At 38.6% G+C, this 22227-nt stretch overlaps 1 protein-coding gene across 1 annotated transcript in view; it reads left to right on the plus strand.

Annotated features, from left to right (window-relative positions):
- The window catches only part of TTC1 (tetratricopeptide repeat domain 1), a 45729-nt gene that overhangs the window by 18271 nt on the left and 5231 nt on the right, over window positions 1–22227 (plus strand). Inside the window, exons 5-7 of the mRNA XM_043988876.1 lie at window positions 2031–2067; window positions 6052–6200; window positions 20297–20351. Coding sequence (XP_043844811.1) covers window positions 2031–2067; window positions 6052–6200; window positions 20297–20351 — 241 coding nt within the window. The remainder of the gene's footprint in view (window positions 1–2030; window positions 2068–6051; window positions 6201–20296; window positions 20352–22227) is intronic.

Here is a 22227-nt window from a genome sequence, read left to right on the forward strand (position 1 = left end):
GGGAGAATTTATGGGCTTCCTAGGAATTCCAATTCCACATGAGGAATACTAGAGCCATTTAAACCTATATTCATCTGCCTACCAATGCTCAAAAGAGATCTCCAGCCTTGAACAGGGTTTCTTAAGTCTTTATGGTATCATGGACCCCTTTGACTGTCTAGGTAGGCCTCTGGACCCTTTCTCAGAATAATGTGTTTTTTAACTCATAATTAATTGAAGTAAATGCTAAATTTCACATTAGAGGTTAGTGAAAGAAATTTTTCCCACCCAAATTCAAGGGCCCCTGAGACGATCCGTGGACCTGAGGATCCAAAGTGAAGAACTTTGGAAAAAGGAAAGAGCACTGACAACTAGAGAGTTAAGAAAGGCTTCATGGTGCAGCAGAAAGATTGTTAGATTTGAAACATTGAACTTGGAATCATGAAGCCTGAGTTCACATCTCAGGTCTCCTTTTTACTACCTCTGTAACCTAGGGCCAGTCAGTTAAGTTTTCGTGCTTTGGTTTGTTTATATGTAAAATGAAGGATTTTGGTTAGGTGACTTCTGAAGTCCCTTCAAGTTCTAGATTCGGTTCTAGTTTCAAGTCTACAAAGACTTAAAACTAAAGGCAGGAATGAAGAGGGAAAACTTATTTAAGGCAAAAAATGCAGAATGCTTCACAAATTTGTATCTCTTGGGGTGAATTCCTAGTAATGAATCAACTGGTAGTAGCAGTAATAATTTGTAATCATCTATCTTGTTCATTGGTTATTAGATTCTCCAAAAGAAACACTGATTGGGGCAAGCTCAGTTTCCAAGAAAGTTTCATGTCAGATATGGTAGATTAGTTATATTTTTTTTAATTTTTTCTCATATAATTATTCCCTTCTCCACACATATAACATTCTATAGTTTTATCAGTTTCTTTGACCACAAAGTTCATCGCCAGATGACTAACCTTCTGTCCAGTGATTCAGAAGCTTAAAGACATAAATAAGTCCCATTGAATAACTTTCACCTGAGGAAGTGAATGTGCCTTAAGTGAGAATTAGAGCCTGAAGAGACCTCTGCATATTTTAATGAGATGTTTACTTGCAGTGGTCCTGCATTTCAGAAAGACCATGTTCCCATTCATCATCCCTTTTATCTTTGCTCTAAAGGGGACTCTTGGAGACAAAACCCACAAACAACAAGAATAAAGTAAAATGAAGTCTGTCCAAATATGTAGGGATGGACTTTCTCAGTAGACTGCCCTGTCTAACTGCAGACATAGTCTGAACAGTCAGCATTCTTCATTTAGTTTTTCCCATACAGTGACTAATCTCTTTTGAGTGGTTACAGATCTCCTTGAGTAAGTAATATATTATAATAGCCTCCTGGGGCTTGATGTGTGTCATCTACAGATGGACATTGAAAGGTCCAAAATTAAATAGAGGGAATTTAAGGAAATGTATAGTACTTCCAACTTCCCCAAGTTGTTCATCAACACATGCAAAAAAAGGGGAAAAAATCTGTTTAACATCAGTATTCCAGTAATCTAGATGGCTGGATCATAGAATACCAAGGTCTTAAAAAAAGTTTTTTTTCAGGTGACCCCAAAAGGCAGTGGAGAGATAGATGCATAGTGGACCAGTTAGGCTTCAATATCTAGGATTTCTAAGAAAGAATACTATAAAAGGTAACATAGGAAAAATGAAATTGGGGGAGGGGGGGAGCGAGCAGCAAGCCAGGCATGTATCAAAAGCAAGGAATAACAGAGGGACAGTCTAAATGACACATTGATATGAATGGAATGTCCCAAAAAACAGAATAAAGCCTCCAGCTCCAAATGGGTAGATTTATATACCTCACAAAGGACATGGACAGGAATTACATAGTATTAAGGTATAAAAAGGGCTGCTTTCTGAATGAGTGGAGAGAGTACTCATGTTGAAGAAATTAAATCCACGGAGTTGTAAAAACAATAAAGTAGATTCTATGTTATTGATTCTTTTGTTGCTTGAGTCACTAAAGTTGGATAAAGCATATTAATGGTAAATATTTCTTTTTAGGACAAGAAAGATGCTGCTATCAATGACTGCAGCAAAGGTATGATGATTTTTGTCCTCCTGAGTGTGCACACAGGATTGTTAGTGCTCAAAGAACCAAATGTGGGGACTTGTACAAGGACTCTTTCTGTTGGGTGAGAAAGGAGAAGGGATTTTGGTGTATGAAAATGATTAAGAAGAGGCTTTGCATTCCAGGTAAAAGTGATGGTGATTGGATAGTCATATTGATCTAATCGAGACATCTCTCCACCTGGTTTTCTTATTGGCATTTTAGATTCAACACATTCAAAATCAAGCTTATTATCTCTCTTCTGTAAAGCTTTTTTCCTTCTTCACTATTTCAGTGTGTTTTGCCACCATTCAGTTATTCTCTCCCTTTCAAAACCTTGGGGTTAATGTGATCTATTCACTCTCCTTCACCTCTCAGTTATCAATTCCTGTTGATATCACCTCTGAAATATCTCATGTATCTATCCCATACTCTCTATCATCATAGAATAAAAGGACTTGGATCTGTGAGTGACCTTAAATATCATCTTGACTAGGAGTTCTTAAGCTGGAATATATGAATTTTGTTTTTCGCTTCTTTTTTTTTAATACTGTATCGTAACATAATTGGTTTTCTTTTTGTAATACTATATATTTGAATTAATTTACTTAAAAACATTATTCTAGAAGGGGTCCGTCCATAGGCTTCATCATACTGCCATAGGAGTCCATGACATAAAAAAAGGTTAAGAGGAAGGATTCTTAGTGCAGCCTCCTAGTTTTATATATAAGGAAGCTGAGGCACAGGAGGTGAAGTGACTTGTCTAAAGTATCCTAGTCAGGAAATAGCAGTTATTTTCCCAAACTCAGTACTAGGCCTCCTATTCTCTCTTTACAATGTCTTAGTAACATCGTTGGCTCTCACGGGTTTAATTATTACCTCTATGTAGACAACTCCCAGATTTAAATATCTAGCCCCAGTTTCTCCACTGAGCATCAATTCTGCATTGCCAAATATCTATTGGAAATTTCAAACCAAATGCCCTGTAGATATCTCACACACAACATCCAGAACATATGATCTTTACTTTGAAATTTACTCCTCTTCCCTATTTCTGTAAAAGGCACCACCATTGTTCCATGTTTTTGTACCCAGCATTAGCCTTGACACCTCCATCTCCCTTAATCCCTTTATCTAATCAGTTGCTAAATTCTGCCATCTCTACTTCTACAGTATCTCTAGCATCTGACAACTGATCCCCACTTCCCAGCTCGCACTGCTACCCCCTTAATTCAGGTCCTTATCACCTCTTGCCTAGATCAAACTTCCTAATCAGTTTCCATTCTTCAAGGCTCTCCCTATACTCCAATCAGCTACCTAAGTGATTTTTCTTAAACCCAGTTCTAACTGTCATTCTTGCAGTCAAGAAACTCCAGTGACTACTGCCATTAGAATTAAATACAATCTTTTGTTTATTAGAAAAATCAACAAGCATTTGAACCAAGGTATAACATTAACAACTGTGAATATGCAAAAAGGGCAAAAACAAAGTCAATGATCAAGGAACTCATATTCAAACTGGAAGACAACCTATAAACAATTATGTATATACAAGAGATGTGAGTGGATGAAAGATAGGAAACTATCAAAGAAAACTAAGAAGGAGGATTTAGAAAGTTTCCTAAAAGGAAGCAGAACCACAAGAGAGGTGTGTCTCAAAAGCTCAGAAAGGAGAGTATCCAGGAAGAGCGGGTAGTCAACAAGATCAGACCTAGGAGATGGCCAAGAAGGAAAGGAAGTGAAATAAAATAAGATTTGGCAAGAAAATCATTTTATTTGAACAATGAAGTGGGAAGCCAGATTTCAGAGTGTTAAGGAATAAGGAAAGGAAGTGGACATAACAACAAGTATAGAAAACATTTTCTAGGATTTTGAGAAAGGGAAGAGATATGTAGGAGCCTGAGCAGCACCCAGGAAAGGTTTTTAAAGGATAGAGAAAGCTTGGGCATGTTTAAAAGTAGTAGAAAACAAACCTATAAATAGAGAGTAGTTGAAGATTAGAGGGGAGGGATGATTGAAACTGTAATCTACTGGATAAGACAGAAGGAGATACAGATAAGTAGATATAAAGTAATTTAAGAAGGAAGAGAGCATTAGGAAGGCTCCCATTAAGGAGCATATCCTTAAAGGAAGCTAAGTATTCTGAGAGGAAGGAATGAGAAGGGGGAGCATTCCAGGCTTGGGAGATAGTCTATCCAAAGGTACAGAGAAGGGATATAATATTAAAGTCAGGGAACAACTGGTAGGCTGGGTTATAGCTGAAAGAGAAATGAAATGAAATCAGTTTGGAAAAGTCAATTGGGAGAAGATTCGGAGTTTCAAGTATGAAATAAGAGTAAAATGTTTGTTTTCTCCTAAAAGCATAGGGAGCCACCGAAGATTTTCTAACAGGAGAGTGATATGATGTGTGATTGAGAATTCAGAACTATTCTAGTTATATACATTATTATACCTAGACCTGAAATATACAGTTTCTCCAAATCATTTTCCTTTGTGGGGAGGAAGTATCAGCTGAAGAACTTTGATTTGGGGGGGGGGGGTTGCTGTTTTCTGGTTTGTTTTTGTTTTCATTAGGGTTTTGGATATATTCCTCAGTGTGATAGCTCTCTCCTTGTACCCATTTTCCATTGTTCCTGGCTCACCTCTTACGTACTGTCATTTAGTCCATGTCATCAAATGTTTTAGTTCTTTTTTGAGCTTTTTTCGCCAATACTGTCACACCCGTTAACCTGCATACTGAAAACCGCAGACATTAAGTCACAAAAGATCTTAAAATTTTACTTGACAGCCCTGACAACTGTCTTTTTCAACAGATTCAGTGGCTGAAGTCATGCCTCACTTTCCTTCAAATCTACTGTGATGCCCAAGGGTTGAGGATGTTTCCTCATTATTCCTGTCCTATGTATCTTGGGTTTAGGCATTTTCCTTATTTAGGATATTGTTGTATCCGTTTCCCTGTTCCTTGCACTCAGTTACTTTCCTTCATATCTTCATTATGTTTACAACAGCACCTTAGACTCTTAAGTGCCTGCAAATTAACTTCTATTTACTAGTGCCTTACTTGATCTAGAACTTATTTTTTAATATACTTTTTTTTAAGTGAGGCAATTGGGGTTAAGTGACTTGCCCAGGGTCACACAGCTAGTAAGTGTTAAGTGTCTGAGGCTGGATTTGAACTCAGGTACTCCTGACTCCAGGGCTGGTGCTCTATCCACTGCGCCACCTAGCTGCCCCCTAATATACTTTTTCTTTATTAGTTAAGAGAAGAGAAAAAACTTCAGTATTGTGAGGATTTTTCATTTATCTCTTGTGTAGGAAGTGTAGTTTCTGAATAGTTTAAATTAGATAGCAGCCTGCTGTTTCTCTGCTGCTTCCTGTGTGACTAAATAGGCAGAGAAATGTCTCAAGAGCTCATGATTAGCAGGGCAAAGAAGGGGACAATTTAGCATTCAGTTCCAGCTGTAGCACCAAGTATTGTCATCTCTGCCAAGAAATTAAGAGTAAAGAAAGGAATAGCAATAGGAATGCATTCTTAGTTTTTTCTAGAGCCATTTCAACTCATTCATCTGCCTACCGATGCTCAAAAGAGATCTCCAGCCTTGGATCCATAAACACCTCCCATTAGACATAAGTAAGATAAAAAAACCCTAAAATAGCCCTTCATTTTAAAGGAGCATTGTCATATGGTGTATTCTTCATATTCATTATTTCACTTGAACTTGACAACAAAACTCCTTGAGGTAAGTAGGATTATTCCCATTTTGCAGATGAAGAAGGTAAACTCAGAAATAAACGACTTGTCCTAGTTCATATAGCTAGTAAATAGATCGATGTGGAAAAAGGACATAGTCCATGACAAGAAAAATTTCATTTTGTACCATTGGGTGGCAGCATCAAAGAAAGAATCTGAAATCTAGCCCAAAGAAGATGTTCCTACTTAATCCTAATAATAATAACTGCTTCCTTTTTTTCCAGCAATTGAATTAAATCCCAGTTATATCAGAGCAATATTGAGGAGAGCAGAATTATATGAGAAAACTGACAAGCTAGATGAAGCCCTGGAAGATTATAAATCTGTTCTAGAAAAAGATCCATCAATATACCAAGCAGGAGAGGCTTGCATGGTAAGTTTTTTTTAGATTTATAGAACTTTTTCTGTTTTTTTTTTTTGTTTTTTTCTACTACCTTTGTTATTACACATCTGAGTCACAATTCTTTGGACCCTGTAGGTTAAACTGTTTAGCCTAATTTTGATTGGAGCAGCTAGGTGGCACAGTGGATGGAGTACCAGGCCTGGAGTCAGGAAGACTCCTCTTCCTAAGTTCAAATCCAGCCTCAGACACATACTAGCTATGTGACCCTGGGCAAGACACTTAGCCCTGTTTTCCTCGGTTCCTTATCTGGAAAATGAGCTAGAGAAGGAAATGGCAAACTACTCCAGTATCTTTGCCAAGACCCCCAAATGGGGGTCACAAAAGAGTTGAACACAACTGAACAACAACATTTTGAATTGACACACCCAATGAAATCCAAGAGAGGTCAACTTATAACACAGTTTTAACTGTACCCTCAATAATGTTTGCTCTAAAAGCAATTTCTAAACCTACAATATTCTTAGGATAACTTAGTCTAATGTTCCAAAGTCCTACATGGTAAGGGTTACCTTATTTTGCTGCCTTGTATTAGGTGGCTTTTAAAAAATCTATTAATAATGGGGCAGCTAGGTGGCGCAGTGGATAGAGCACCAGCCCTGGAGTCAGGAGTACCTGAGTTCAAATCCAGCCTCAGACACTTAACACTTACTAGCTGTGTGACCCTGGGCAAGTCACTTAACCCCAATTGCCTCACCAAAAAAAAAAAAAAAATCTATTAATAACTATTGACTGCCTACCACATGCCTAGCACTTTAGTCATAAAAACTCAGTAATCTTTAACTCCCTTATCCCCAAATTCAGTCAGTTACCAAATTGATTTTTCCTTCAAAATGTCCTCCAGGTTCAACCAGCTTTTAATTTTCCACTAGCACTACACTAGTCCAAGGCCCTTGGTATTTGATGCCTGGATTATTGCAACATTTTGACTGGTCTCCTTGCCTCCACAGTCCACAGGGCTAGTGCTCTATCCACTGCGCCACCTAACTGCCCCTTCTCCACAGTCTTTTGATTTTTATTTGGGCTTCCAACTGAACAACTTGAATTTCAACTTGCTCTTGACTTATTGACAATTAAACTCCATAAACAGTTCCAAATCAGACAGTAGGTAAAACCTTATGCTCTACCACTCTTACCATTCTTCCCTACCTCCACCTCAAGTTGTGAATACTAGCCAGATTATCTTAAATTTGACCTGACATAAAGTTTTGTAATAATGAGTACATATTATGAATGCATGCATTGTAATGATTCACACTGCAGAGGTCTACAGTGTGTAGCCAACTGTTAAATTGTAGAAAAAAGGAAATTTTCTAATTAATAGTCTTTGAAAACACATGTGAGTAAGCTATTTCACAGCTACATAATCTTTCTACAGAGCTACTCAATTGATTTTTATTTTAATTTATATCTTGTTTGTATTGATATATTGCTTTTATATCAACTTTTCCTCTAAATCTATCTCCTCTCCCCACCCCTTTACTCAATGAACCATTCCTTGTAACAAAGATTTGAGAAGAAAAGATAGGCAGTTCAGCAAAATCAACCAGTAGATCAACCATATCTGATGATGTTGTTCATTCATAGTGCCCTGCCTCTACAAAATGCATAAGACAGTTCATTTCTTTTTCTCTGTACCCCATTGATTTTTCACTGTGTGTTTGGGACAAAGTAAAGAAAGCCAAAGACTGAGAAGATGAAGCTCAGAAATTCTATTTATTTCTATTATAAGTGTAATACTCTTGAGAAAGGTGAACCAATTTTCTAAAACACTAAATTATTGGTCCTTGTCCTTTCTAAGAAATGTGCTTTCTTTCCTTTGATAGCTTAAATTTGCTACTGACACACATTAGCCTCTTATCTTGAATGAAAATGAAATGAAAAGCCATCTTGATGTAAATAGAATCTCCTTATCTAATTGCCTTTTCAGTATTAAGGGAAATTAGATTTTCCACTACTTCAATATAATACTCCAAAATATAGAAGAGTTGTCATTCAGTCAGTAAGCATTTCTTATGTGACAAGGATTGTGGTAAGTCCTAAGAACACAAAGAAAGGCAAAAACCTAGTCCCTGCCCTCAAGGAGCTCATATTAAACCAGGGAGACAATATACAAACAAATCTCAAACTCTCTGTTTTAACTTTCCATTCTTATTACACCTAATTTCCTTCTATGTAACTCTAGGGTCCTGAAACACCTGCATTCTGCATTCCTGGCAAATAATACTTCACCTCTCCACTGTATGTACAAGATATAAACAGAGTAGGTGGAAGTGAACGTGGGTACCTGGGAAAATGGTCTCCTCAACAGTAATAGGGAATCTGGTAAAGGGGAAGCTTTAGGGAAGAAGATAATGAGTTCAGCATTAAACATGTCGAGTTTGAGATGCCTTCAGTTGGAAATTGGCAAGAATTTATTAAGCATCTACTGCGTGCCAGGCACTGTGATAATCACTGGGGATATAAAGAAAGGCATAAATAGCCCCCTCCTCTCAAGGAGTCCACAGTCTAACGGGGGAGACAATATGTAAACAACTGTGTACAAATAAGAAATATACAGAATAAATTGGAGCAAATCAACAAAGGGACAACACTCTCATTAAAAGGGATTGAGGGCAGTTAGGTGGCACACTGGATAAAGCACCGGCCTTGGATTCAGGAGGACCTGAGTTCAAATCTGGCCTCAGATAGTTGACACTTACTAGCTGTGTGATCCTGGGCAAGTCACTTAACCCTCATTGCCCTGCAAAAAAAGAAGGGTCAGGGGAGATTGGGAAAGGCTTTCTTCAGAAGGTAAGATTTGAGCTGGGATTTGAAGGAAGCCAAGAAGTGGAAATGAAAAGGGAGAGATTTCCAGGCATGGAGGACAGCCAGAGAAAAGGATCAGAGTAGGGAGGGTAAGTGTTCTTTGCAAAGAATGCAGGTGTTGCCAGATCCTGGAGTTATGCAGAAAGGAGTTAGGTGTAACAAGAATGGAAAGTTAAAATAGAAGGTTTGACTTTTTTCCTGAAAGTAATAGGAATTGACTGACTAGGGGGTGACATTGTCAGACCTACACTTTAGGAAGAGTAGGGGAAGGACTTGAGATAGGGTGACCTACCAGATGGCTGTTGCAGTAGTCAGGATGTGATGAGGACCTGCACTTAGTATAGTGGCATTTTCTTTTCTTTTCTTTTTTTTAAGGTTGGGAGGGAAGCTTTATTATTATTTATGAATAATTTTAAAAGAAAAAAGTCTAACATGGTCATCTGGTGGCTCAGACACTGTACACAATATATACACATTTGGGGAAAGCTAAAAATCTCGAGGAGGTCCTAAGGAAGAGTCTCATTCCTCAGAGTCCAAATCACTGTCTCCAGGAATTGAGTGGCAGTCCTCACTGTCATCCTCATCCTCAGAGAAACAAACTTATCTGAGGACACTTGGCCCCCCACATTGCTTTTCTTCCTCTTCCTCCTCTGATACATCATATTCGCCTATGCTGCTAAAACTTGTATCTCTCGTATTCAGTTTGGGGTCAGGTTCCTCATAGCTCCCATAACTGATGTTGCTATCCTCCATCCCATGAGAGGCATCACCAGCATCTCCTTCACAGGACATCATGCTCTCATCATTATCCATGCCCATTCTTGTGTACTCTTGCAGCACATGGGGCTTGTTCGGGCCTCATGCCTATGGTGGCATTTTCAAAGAAGAGTAGGGGTCATATACAAAAGAATTAGCTATGATAAAATCAGCTGGACTTGACAAATGATTGGATATAGGGAGTTTGAATAAGGAGAGAAGAATGATAACTAAGTTTCATGATTGAGTTCCCTCAACAGTAATAGGGAAGTTTGAGAGAAGGTAGAGTTGGGTGGAGCGGGGGAAGAAAGGAAGTTAATCAGTTCAGCTTTTACATGTAGATTTTAAGATGTCTCTGGGACACACAGTTCAAGATGTCCGAAAGGCATTGGTGATGCAAGACCAAAGGTCAAGAGAGAAACTAGGACTGTGTAGTTAGTTCTGGAAATCATCTGCATAGAGTTAATTGAACCCACAGAAACTGATAAGTTCACTGAGAGAGTGTAAAGGAAGAAAAGAAAATAACCTAGGACAAAATCCAGTGATGGGCATGACGTGGATGAAGGACCAGCAAAACAAACTGAAGAATAGTCATATAGGTAGGAGAAAGAACAAAAAGGTTGAAGATTGAGTAAAAGGCATTGGGTTTGACAACGAAGAGATCATCAGAAGAGAGCTATTTCAGTCAAATGATGGTATCAGAAGCCAAATTTCAGAGAGCTTAGAAGAGAATCAGAGGAGAGGAAAAAGGAGGCCTTTAGTGTAGATTGCTTTCTCAAGAATTTAGCTCAGAAGAATATGAGAGATATTGAGTAATAACCTGCCAGAAATGACTGAATCAAATGTGGATTTATTTATTTACTTATTTACTTGCTTATTTTGGGTGAGGCAATTGGGGTTAAGTGACTTGCCCAGGGTCACACAGCTAGTGTCAAGTGTCTGAGGTCGGATTTGAACTCAGGTCCTCCTGAATCCAGGGCCGGTGCTCTATCCACTGCGCCACCTAGCTGCCCCCAAATGTGGATATATTTAAGGATGGGAGTGTCATGAGTATGTTTGTAGACAACAGAGAAGCCACCAGTCGTAGTAGATTATTTAATAAGAGACTTAGAGCAAGAGAGGGAGGGAGGATAATAGGAGGGGCAATCTGCTGGAGAAGATGGGGTGGGATCAAGGATGTATCTGGAGGGATTTTCCTTGGTAAGGACATGGGCTGCCTATTCCTGAAAGACTGGTAAAGGAGAAGATAAACAGGGGAAATCACCTGAGTGACGTGCGATGATAGAACTCTTGGCAAATGGCCCTAGTTTTTTTTTAGTGAAATTATGAGGCAAGGTCCTTACCTGAGAGAATGAGAGGGAGTATGTCATGAGAGACTTGAAAAGTGGAAAGGTTTTGAATAGCCTCTGATCAATTAGAGGAGTATAAAAGGATTACTGCTACATTGAGAGCCCAGTTAAGATTATAGAACATAAGTTTTTAATGGACCCAGTCCATTTTTGTCACTTTCTCCAGCTCTGTTCAACAGCACATGAATAGGAACTCTGGTGATAATGGTGGGAGTAGTCCAAATGGGCTTTGGAAAAGCGTGATTAGCAGTAGCACACGGGTGCAAGGGGTTTAAATGTAGTGTAGAGTTGAACTGATTTCTCCAAGGGGTCAGAATAAAAAGGGGAAAAGAATGTATTTGTGTTGTTTTTTTTTTTAAAGTATACCCTAGGGGGCAGCTAGGTGGCACAGTGGATAAAGCACCGGCCCTGTATTCAGAAGGACCTGAGTTGAAATCCGGCCTCAGACACTTGACACTTACTAAGTGACCTTGGGCAAGTCAGTTAACCTTCATTGCCCTGCAAAAAGAAAAAAAAAGGATGCCCTAGGAAAGAACCCAGATGCGGAGGTTATGGTGAGAACAAAGAACAGAGTTAAGAGGCATAAAGCAGAGGGAAAGATGGAGTAATAGAAGATTATCACAAGATAAAGGAATTTCAGACTTCATAAACAAGGAAATAGAACATTTGTGGGTGATGGCAAGGTCAAGGGTATGACCATCTCTGTGTATACTTGAGATGGAATGGAGGAATGGGCATGGAAGTTGAGTAGGTTAAAAAATGAAAAGTTAGGGTACTTGAGGGTGTCGAATATTAAAATAGTTTTTGTATCTGCCTGTCTCCTACAAACAGATCAGAGAAGTAATCTTTAATCCCTCCTAAAAAATTAATAAACAGATCAGAGAAATTATAATATCTTACAGCATCTCCTACAAAACGAACCGGATCAGAGAGAGACAAAAAAACATAATATCAGTTTAATATTTTGTCCCAAGAAGAAAGATAACAACAGGATCATGTGGAGGACTTCCCTCCTAAGAGAGAAGCTCGGGGGACACCCCCATTTCTAGGGTATATATGGTTTTAAATCCACTGATTACAGGGGCGTTGTCAATTTGGATAGTATGATACAGAAATCAACCCAAAAGCAAAAGCAGTTAACAATTTCAATTATAACAAGTATGTGTGGAATACAGAAGCATCATGATAAGACTACAGGATTCCAAAAATAGGGTATGGCAAGGATGAGATGCCCCGATGTTACCATAAGATAGGGACTTACTGTACTAAGGAAAAAGAAGTCACTAGGTAGGGGTCTTTTATCTGCTAGCTATCTGGGTTCAGGTTTGGAGTTTAGTTGAAGGACATTTTGCTCCTATTAATTCAGGGTTTCATAAAAATACTTTTGGATAATAAGGTACCTCCATCAAATCCAGGTGATCTATATCTTCATTTAACAAGGGATATCATTATAGGTGTGTATGAGAGCAGGTGATGGAGAGGAGAGAAGACTGAGCCAGGCAATGAATTGAGGAAGGAAGGAGAATATCCTACAAAATTGGTAGAAAACAGCCACCAGGATTTAGATTGGGTGATAAATTTAAATTGATGTGTGAACCTCAAAGTAAGAGGGATTGCAGTGTAATGGTAGTAGAGGGAGAGTCTGGAAGTGGCCATAGGAAACAAAAAGTATTCCAGTTGCCCACCATGACCAGAGAAATGAGGGATTTGGGTGCAAGATCGGAAAGAGTGACTAAGGATGCAGTGTCATTAGGAGGGAGCCAAGTTTCAGTGAAAGAAGACAGAAGGAATGGGAAATGAAAAGGTTTAGGATGAAAACAAGTTTGGTAATTTTGGAGCAGGCATTCCAGAGAACACTGGGGGGTGGGGGTAAGGGGTATCTCAAGTTGGACACTTAACAGAAAAAGTTGAGAGGGATTATGGGAGAAGACAGTTTGGAATGGTGAATATGATTTGTACTTCAGCAGCTGGTGGTTCAGAATCACTGGGATGGCAGTATGAAGAGTTACGCTAACCACTGAATGAGTCCAGGTGGAGTATCAGTAACTGAAGGGAGGTTCATTGAGGATGGGTGATTAGACTTTCAAGGTACAACTTGTATTCTGTTACCCTAGGAGGCCCACTGCACTACAGACAGGTGTAGGCAAAGTTATGGCCTGAAGGAATCCAGTCAGAAGGAAAGAACTGGCAATTCAGGGTGGGTCAGGTTAGGGAAAGGCTTCTGGAATATGAAGACCAGAGGACTAGATTCACTGATCAGGCTGACACAGGGCTCTCTGGAAAGGACCTCACAGAGAGACAAAGGCCAGGAGGCAAGTGGCTTTGTTCTGGGGCTGAAACAAGGCTCCCTGGAAAGTGTCTGCAGTAAATACATATTCAGTAGCATAATCTCCTACAAGTGCTATTAAATGTGACTTTCAGATTTCTGATTCCAAGTCTACAATATGGCTTTCTGATAAAAGGTCATAGAATAATTAAGTTTCTAGACATTTGCAGGTGCTAGGTAGTGATGTGGCCACCATTAGCGTTTGATTCTCTATGTTGAATAAAAGATCTTAAAAGAATGTCTGTATTTTAATAAAGATTAACAAGCCCACAACGTGCCTGGAGTGTAGTCGTCGTCATCAATCTGGGTTGAATTACCAGCCAAGCTCCAAAGAGCAGCTAATGTACTTTTGCTCCCCCACCCGCCTGCTCCCAGTCTTGTTTTTTGCTTTTGATTTGTAAACATCTAGCCCTATGTGCATCATTAATTCCCATCTGTGATACCTTATTATGCTTCATGCTGCTCCTCTCAGATGGTGCCAGGGTAAAATAAAAACACCAGCCTGGTCATTGTCATTGTCCCGTATGCACAGTTTTGCAGAGTGGTAAATACCAATTGTGTCCTTAAATCTTTAGCTATCCAGCAACTTATTTAAAAGTGAATGAAAGGAATTAGCAGCAGAGCAAAGATAAATGTTACAAGACCCATGAAAAAGAAGGAGGTTAAATGAGGCAGGAAAATGCAAAGAGAGATCATCTTGAGCCCTTTAAGAAAGATCCATATTAATCGCCAGTCAATTTTTTATCATCCTTTTTGTGGGAAAGTATGTACTTATATAGCATTAGTCAAATCGAGTTAGGTGATTTTTCTCTAAAGTTGAATTTTTTCTTCCATTATAAACAGATGATGTCTGCTTCTGAATACATAAAATAGATGGATTGGATAATCATTCCACACTCTCAGTATGGTGATAGTCATGTATAGAAACTTCTCCAGAAAAATTAATTCTCAGCTATTCAGGGACCACACATGCCAAGTTTTAAGACCACAAACCTAGTACTTGAGGTGAAAAAAATACCTAAAGTTATAGTACCACTAGTGACTAAATAATCAAAACTTAGCTTAAAGCTTAATTCTAGACCCAATACAATTTCAAAAGACAGTCTCACATGACAGCATAAAAGGATGCAAATTTTTAAAGATGCCAAACAAGAAATTTGTTCTTATGTAATAAATCTTGTATGTGAACCCGTTATAACTCACCTAAAATTAACTAATCTTTTTTCCCCCGTTTTGAAAGTTTAGGGTTTGTTTTGTTTTAATCAAGATACATATACTGTTTAAACAAATTTTATGGAGCAGTATGGTGTAGTGGATAGAGGACTGCTCTTGGAATCAGGAAGACCAGAGTTCAAGTCCTGTTTCTGACATATACTGATTATGTGGCCCTGATTGTGTTAGTTCTTCATGCACTAGGCCAAAAGTGTCAAACACATGGCTCACAACACTCCATAGTGTGGTCTCAAACCAGATTAAATACTTAACCAAGTAAATAAAAAGTCAATAAAACATAAATATTACATTTTAAAACTAAGTTAACATGTGGCCCGCAAGGATCCATATGTATGGATTTGTGGTCCCCATTATATGAATGAAAACAATTTGTATAAAAAGCCAATTCTTCTTTTGAGTAGCTCTGATTGTTAAGAAGTTATTCTTGGGGCAGCTAGATGGTGCAGTGGATAGAGCACCGGCCCTGGATTCAGGAGTACCTGAGTTCAAATCCAGCCTCAGACACTTAACACTTACTAGCTGTGTGACCCTGGGCAAGTCATTTAACCCCAAATTGCCCTCAAAAAAAAACAAAAACAAGAAGTTATTCTTGACAGAAAGTCTAAAATTGCCCTTTTTCTCCATTGTCCACCCCTTTGCTCCTAGTTCTCCATGCTGGAACCAAACAGAACGGTTCTCTGAGTAGAAAACATGAACAACATCCTTTCCTCCCAAAGTCTTCTCTGGCTAAACATCCCTATTGCTTCAACCAGTCTTAATATGGCTTGTCCCTTCTTCACCATCCTGTTATGCCCCTCTGGATGAGAGTAACTTCATATCTTTCCTGAACTGTGTGCGGCTCCAACAATTGGGCACAACAGGACTCTCGGTCCCTTATTCTGAATCTGTGATTCTCTTGATACAGCCTAAGAGAGCATTTACGTTGTTGGCAAGCCTATCACACTGTTGATTCATACTGTGGAGGTCATAGTGACTTCCTGTCCACTAAAACCCCCAAATATTTTTCAGATAAAACTGCCTGGTCTGAACCATGCTGTCTTTCATTGTTACATTTGAAGTCTGTTTTTTGAAGCCCTAAGTTGAATCACATATTGCTTATCCCCTCTTGTAGTGTAAAGGGATATGAATATTCATTTCAGCCCCATTTTTGTCAAGATCTTTTTGGATCTTAATGACTGTCCTTCACTTGTGTTATTTAATTATTCCTTCCCAGGCTTGTATTCACATACAAATTGATACCACGTGTTATCTGTGTCTTTTTCCCTAATTACCTACCACAAATGTTAAATATCACAGAAGCTATGGTTGGGTTACTAGACCAATTCTACTGGAACCACTTACCAAGGTTGACATGCAAACATTAATGGCTACTCTCAAATCATTCAGCCAATTCTGAATTCATGTAAATATACTATTGTATAACCCACATCTCTAAATCTTTTACACTAAAATAGCATGAGGTATTTTTATTGGATGCTTTTCTTAAATGAGGGAATAAGTATTTTCAGGTGCCTACTGTATGCCAGGCCCTTTGCTAAGCACTTTAGAAATATTATCTCATTTGCTCTTCACAACAACCCTGGGAAGTAGGTGCTATTATTAGCCTCACTTTACAGTTGTGGAAACCAAGGGAGAGGTTAATCACTTTGCCCAGGGTCAAACAGATGGTAAGTGTCCAAGATCAAATTTTAATTCAGATCTTCCTGACTTCAGGCTCACTGCTTTCGCCCCGTGTACCATCCAGCTATCTCTAAAACAAACTATCTATATCCTTCCCCTCAACTACCAGTTTATTAGTCTTGTCCCAAAAAAAAGAATGAGAATAGTCTGGCCTGACCTGTTTTTATTAGAGCCATGCTGGTTCTAGGTCATCTAAACATCTCTTTAATAATCTGGTCTAGAATTTGCCCAGGAATAAATCAGCTCACTGTTCTAGAGTTTGCTATCTCTTATCTCTTCTCTTTTTGACATTTGCCCTTTTCCAGGCTTGTCTGCTCTTTCTCCCATTCTCCCTGATGTCAGTTGATAGTGGCTCACCAGTCACATCTGCCAGTTATTTCAGTACTTGAGGATAGAGGGTTAAAGGTACAGCTAAAAGGAATTTTTTTTTTTTTTAGTGAGGCAATTGGGGTTAAGTGACTTGCCCAAGATCACACAGCTAGTAAGTGTTAAGTGTCTGAGGCTGGCTTTGAACTCAGGTACTCCTGACTCCCCGGTGCTCTATCCACTGCGCCATCTAGCTGCCCCTAGGAATTTTCAAAAGATGTTTTCAGTCCATATTTAATTCCATAATGTTTGAAAGCCCTGGACATTAGTGAGCATTGAATAATATTTCACACAAACTGACTTTGTTAACAGGTAAGAAAAGATTGGTTACTGATGTGGGAATCACATCAGAATCAGATATCTTTAATCAGATCATTAATTATAACAAAGGCCAATTTCCACATTGGCTAAGAAGAAAGATGAAAGATGAGAATACAGTACATATAGTTGGAATGGCATCTGCCTGACCGCTCCAGATAAGGCATTAATACTGAAAAATGAGAAATAGGAAAAGACAAAGATATTGACCTTCATGATCACCATTTCCTGTTATAAAGTAATGCCACAGCTGACCACAAGAGCCACAGGTTTTAAAAAGTTTTTTTTTAATATATATTTAAATCATGAACAATATGATTACAAAAAAAGTCACTTAACTGAGAGGACATCAGTAACTACTTGCCTATATGCCTTCTCTCTCTCTCTCTCTCTCTCTCTCTCTCTCTCTCTCTCTCTCTCTCTCTCGCTTTGGTGGGGCAGTGAGGGTTAAGTGACTTGCTCAGGGTCACACAGCTAGTAAGTGTCAAGTGTCTGAGGCCAAATTTGAACTCAGTTCCTCCTGAATCCAAGGCCAGTGCTTTATCCACTGTGACACCTAGCTGCCCCCTACTTTCTCGTCTTTATAAAACCCTTAGGGAAATGATCTGCGTATGTATTGAGAGTATATTTGGTGATTATACACCTAAGTAAAAGTTGAAGAAAATTTAAGTTCCCAGTCTGTTATTTATTGATTTTTTTTTTTTTAAATTGACTTAGTAGGTATAAAGCACAGCCTTAAACCTAACCTCTAACATGGAAAAATTAGAATTGTGGGCTTTTCGCAAGAATCATGCCAGTGTTTGTGAGAAGAAATTAATGCATACGGTTTTTTGAGTCTAAACTTGATGACGATAACTATGTTTCAGTAGTATATCATGTATCCATTTGTCAAAGGCAAAAAAAGGTTCCTCCAAAAATCTTATGCCTTTAGTACAAAATTTAGAATCAAAATGTGCCCACTTCTATCCCTTTTCATTGAGGTTCCAGATGGTGGGAACAGTATTATGCCGATTCAAAACCTATTAAGATAACTTTGGGTGAGAAAGCAAACTATAGCCTACAGCTAACATATCTGGCAGTTGTAGGAGAGAAGCATTTATGTGTGAAGAACAGTATCTGTTGAAAGAAAAAGGTAGTCTCCAAGGGAAAAAAAATTAATATAGTTCTCTACTGTTATTAGTTGTGCTGTTACTTTTTCTCTTTCCCACTCCAAAGTGTTTTTATTTCCAAGTTAAATAAAAAGTATATTTCCAGCATTACCACCCAGAAGCAGCTCATTTGCTCCAGTTCTGTGAAAAGTAGTCACAAAATTGTTTTCTTTGATAGTTTGGTGTAGTATCTTTGCAAGTCCAATACTATGTGGGCTTTCTACTTCGGTGCCTATATTCAAGAAACAAGGCAACTAACATTTACTTATCTGTGTATACATTGTAGCTTCTCAAGAGAATGTGAACTCCTTGAGAGTAGGGATTGTTTCATTTTTTTAAATTTGTATCCCCAATATGTTTAACATGATTGCACATGTATAACCAATATCAGACTGCTATGCTGTCTTGGGGAGGTGGGGGGGAGGGAGGAAGGAAGGGAGAATCATTTGGAACTCAAAATCTTATAAAAGATAAATGTTGAAAACTATCTTTACATGCAATTGGAAAAAATAAAATACTGTTTATATTTTAAAAAATAAATTTGTATCCCCAATGCCTAGTATGATGCCTGGCATATAGGTACATAGTAAATCATTGAAGATTGATTTGATTGAATTATTAAAACCTTCCTTGAATTGCCATGTATGCCTTTTTTCCCCAGAGAAGAGTTTCTCAAGGCGGTCAGGGAGGAGGCATTTTACATAATATTCTTATGGCATTTTCCTGGTGTTTGGGTCTATATTGTATTCTAATCCATACAGATTCATTTGGCCTTCTTGGATAGTGTTTTTACTCTTTAAAACTAGCACTATTTAATTTGTGCTAATTTAATTTGATTTAATAAAAGAAAGGAGCATAGTACTTCAGTTTTTAAAGTTTTGTTATACTCCAAAGCTATGATTTCATTCATGTGGATTCCCTAACATGGATTCTAACCCCTCTGCACTTGTAGCTGAAGGTCTTTTTGAATTGCATGGCCAAAAAAAAATGCCTCATCCTGGGGTAATTCTACAGATGAGTCTTTTTTTTTTTTTTTTAGTGAGGCAGTTGGGGTTAAGTGACTTGCCTAGGGTCACACAGCTAGTAAGTGTTAAGTGTCTGAGGCCAGATTTGAACTCAGGTACTCCTGACTCCAGGGCCGGTGCTCTATCCACTGCGCCACCTAGCTGCCCCCAGATGAGTCTTTGAACTCTGGCTCCTCTTATAGAGCCTTTAAGAAATCAGTCTCCTCAATAGAAGAAGGCATTAAAATCAGGCTTTGAAAAGAGCCAGCATGGGTGATGTACTGTATAAAGAATTGGGCTCATAATGAGGAAGACCTGTGTTTGAGTCCTCCCTGTGACATATTCTGGCTGTGGCTATTACCCTGGATGAGTCAGTATCACAGCAGCTCTAATTGACTGATAGTCATAGCTTTCCCCTTGTGTATTAGTAGAGAGAATTTCCTCACCTTGAATATATGTATCATATAGCAGTAAATTGAAGGTCTGGTCCCAGAAAAAATAGTACTTCAGGAATATTTCCAAACAAGAACATTTTGGCCATTTGATTTCTCCCAGAACTTTGTTATATCTCAGCATGCATCCCTTAGTACAGACTTCTGGGAGATGAGCACCTGCTTTTTGCAACCTACTTTTCTGACCTTTTCTACTTCCTCCCAAACTACCAAGCAAGATAGGAATCTGCCATCATCTTTGCTAGATTCACTTTGGAAACACAAAAATTGTTACTCTTTCTCACTGTGGAAATATCAGTTTGGTGGACAGTGAAGAGAACAAAATTATTTCTGAGTGTGTTTTATATACAGTTAGAGCTCTGTGGATTCCATTTTAGGACATGTTTGTTATGGTAATTCTTCTTTGACCTCTCAGATTCTTTTTGTGGATTGCCCTGTATCTGAGAAATACCTAGCATAATTGTAGATTTTCAGCAGTGGTTTTGAAACATGGAAATCAAGCCATACACCTTTCCTGAAGAAAACATGGCATTTTTTGGCCCCAGATCATTGTTTTCAAAGTAACTCAACCAAAAACTTTATGTATAAGAAAGACCTCTTTATTGTTCCTCTCTCCTCTTCTCCCTCAGAGATTACCTAAGCAAATTGAAGAACGGAATGAAAAACTAAAGGCAGAGATGTTAGGTAAGTGCATTCTTCCTCTCTGAGAGCACTACTCTGAGAAAATTCCTACTTATAAGAAATTTAATATAGTATTTAATAGAAAGGTAACTTGAAGGCCTTTACTCTTTCTTATATGACTTCAGGGGAGAGATTTTCTGGTGGCTCACACAAACTATTGAATGAAGCCCTATCCTATTTTGAAAAATACTGTAGATTAGGGATGAGAACTGACATGGTTTGCTACTAGTCTAGGCTTTCTGCTGAGGGAACGAGAGTTCCATTTGGGCAACCAGAGTCTACTTTGTCTGTTTCTGTCTCTGGGCCCATTTTTTAAAGCAGACCAAACACAAAAGGACCCTTTAGTTAAAATCTGACTTTATTGTCATTCCTATGTGGAATCAAAATTCCCATCCATCCTGAAAGAAAAATAATGTTTTCCTCTTTTAGCAGCATTGGTTTATTTATCAGCTATCTCCAGTACCTCTCTTTCAACCTAAATCCCTTTGGTTGCTTTTATCTGGCATTTAACTCTAAGAAGACTTAAGGACTATGGCTAATAATAATATGATTTAATGTTTATTGTCAAATGTCAACTGTTTTTCAGTAGCCCCCACCCCACCCCCTTTTTTGTTTTTTGGGGTTTTTGCAGGGCAGTGAGGGTTAAGTGACTTGCCCAGGGTTACATGGCTAGTAAGTGTCAAGTATCTGAGGCCAGATTTGAATTCAAGTCCTCCTGGATCCAGGGCCATCAGTAGCCATATTTTTTTAATGAATATAAAAATCATTAAAATATTGCTTTTAAATGTGATCCTGCTATAGACTTCAAAGGGAAGAAAAGTCATTTTCCATACTGGTTCTGAGCCCAACAAGTGATCCTTGGAGTATTTTTCCTGTTTTACAGCTGACCAAGATTGATGTGCTTTGAAATCCTTCAGAAGAAAAAGGTCAATCTTAGCTCAAGATAGTAGTATTTCCTCAAGTACAGTTTCTCTGTCAGCTATTTGAAGTCTGCTACACATTTTATTAGTGTTGGTGCCCAAGGGAGTGACAGCTTTGGCTGGAGATTAGTACTAGCTGTAATTATGATGAGAATAATCTGCAAAAACTGCTATTCGTTATTGGAAAATACAAAGTTGTATAGTTAGTTTCCTTTCTGTTAGAAGCAGAGGTCATTTACCGCACCCTCCCCCCATGGGAAGAAAGTCCGCGTGGAAATTGTTAATGGGCTTTACAGTCTCTGCCATTTATTAATACAGTCCATTAGGGCTCAGGAAGATTCCCCAGGATAACAGTTAATTCCCTGCTAATCAGAGCAAATGATTATTGTGATAGTTCCTATGTTGGGAAGAGGGATGGGCAGGAGGAATTCTTTCTTTAGTTAGGTTCTATTTTGATTATTCGTTTCATGGATTTGAGCTAAGCAGAAAATGTCTGCAAGAATAAAAGGTGTTGTGCCACTCCTTGGCAACATTGGCATTTCTTTCTTGAATATTAATAGTTCACTATGTCTAGATTTTAGGTTCTAACTCTTGAGACAAAATTTATTTCTGGGTAATGAACACGAGGCAATTTGTACAGCCAGCTCAGGTGAGTAACAAGGGGATGGAATGGACATGTGGCAGCAGTAGCTTGGACTTGAAATGGAATTCATCATCGCCTGTGTCCTGGGAGAAATATCCAGCCAAGGGGAGAGGGAAGGTGTACTACAGTGAGCATTGTTTTTCCCTCTTTTTTCATACTGCACATTCAGAGCAGAACAGGACTTTTTGGGCCTTTACATATATATAGAGAGAGAGAGATACACACACACAGCTGCCTAACCTTACTTTTGTATTGTCCTCTTCTGGTAACATCTTTTTTTTTTTTGGCCAGGCAGTGAGGGTTAAGTGACTTTCCC

This window comes from Dromiciops gliroides, chromosome 2 (genome assembly GCF_019393635.1).
Source record: "Dromiciops gliroides isolate mDroGli1 chromosome 2, mDroGli1.pri, whole genome shotgun sequence".
Lineage (NCBI taxonomy): Eukaryota > Metazoa > Chordata > Mammalia > Microbiotheria > Microbiotheriidae > Dromiciops > Dromiciops gliroides.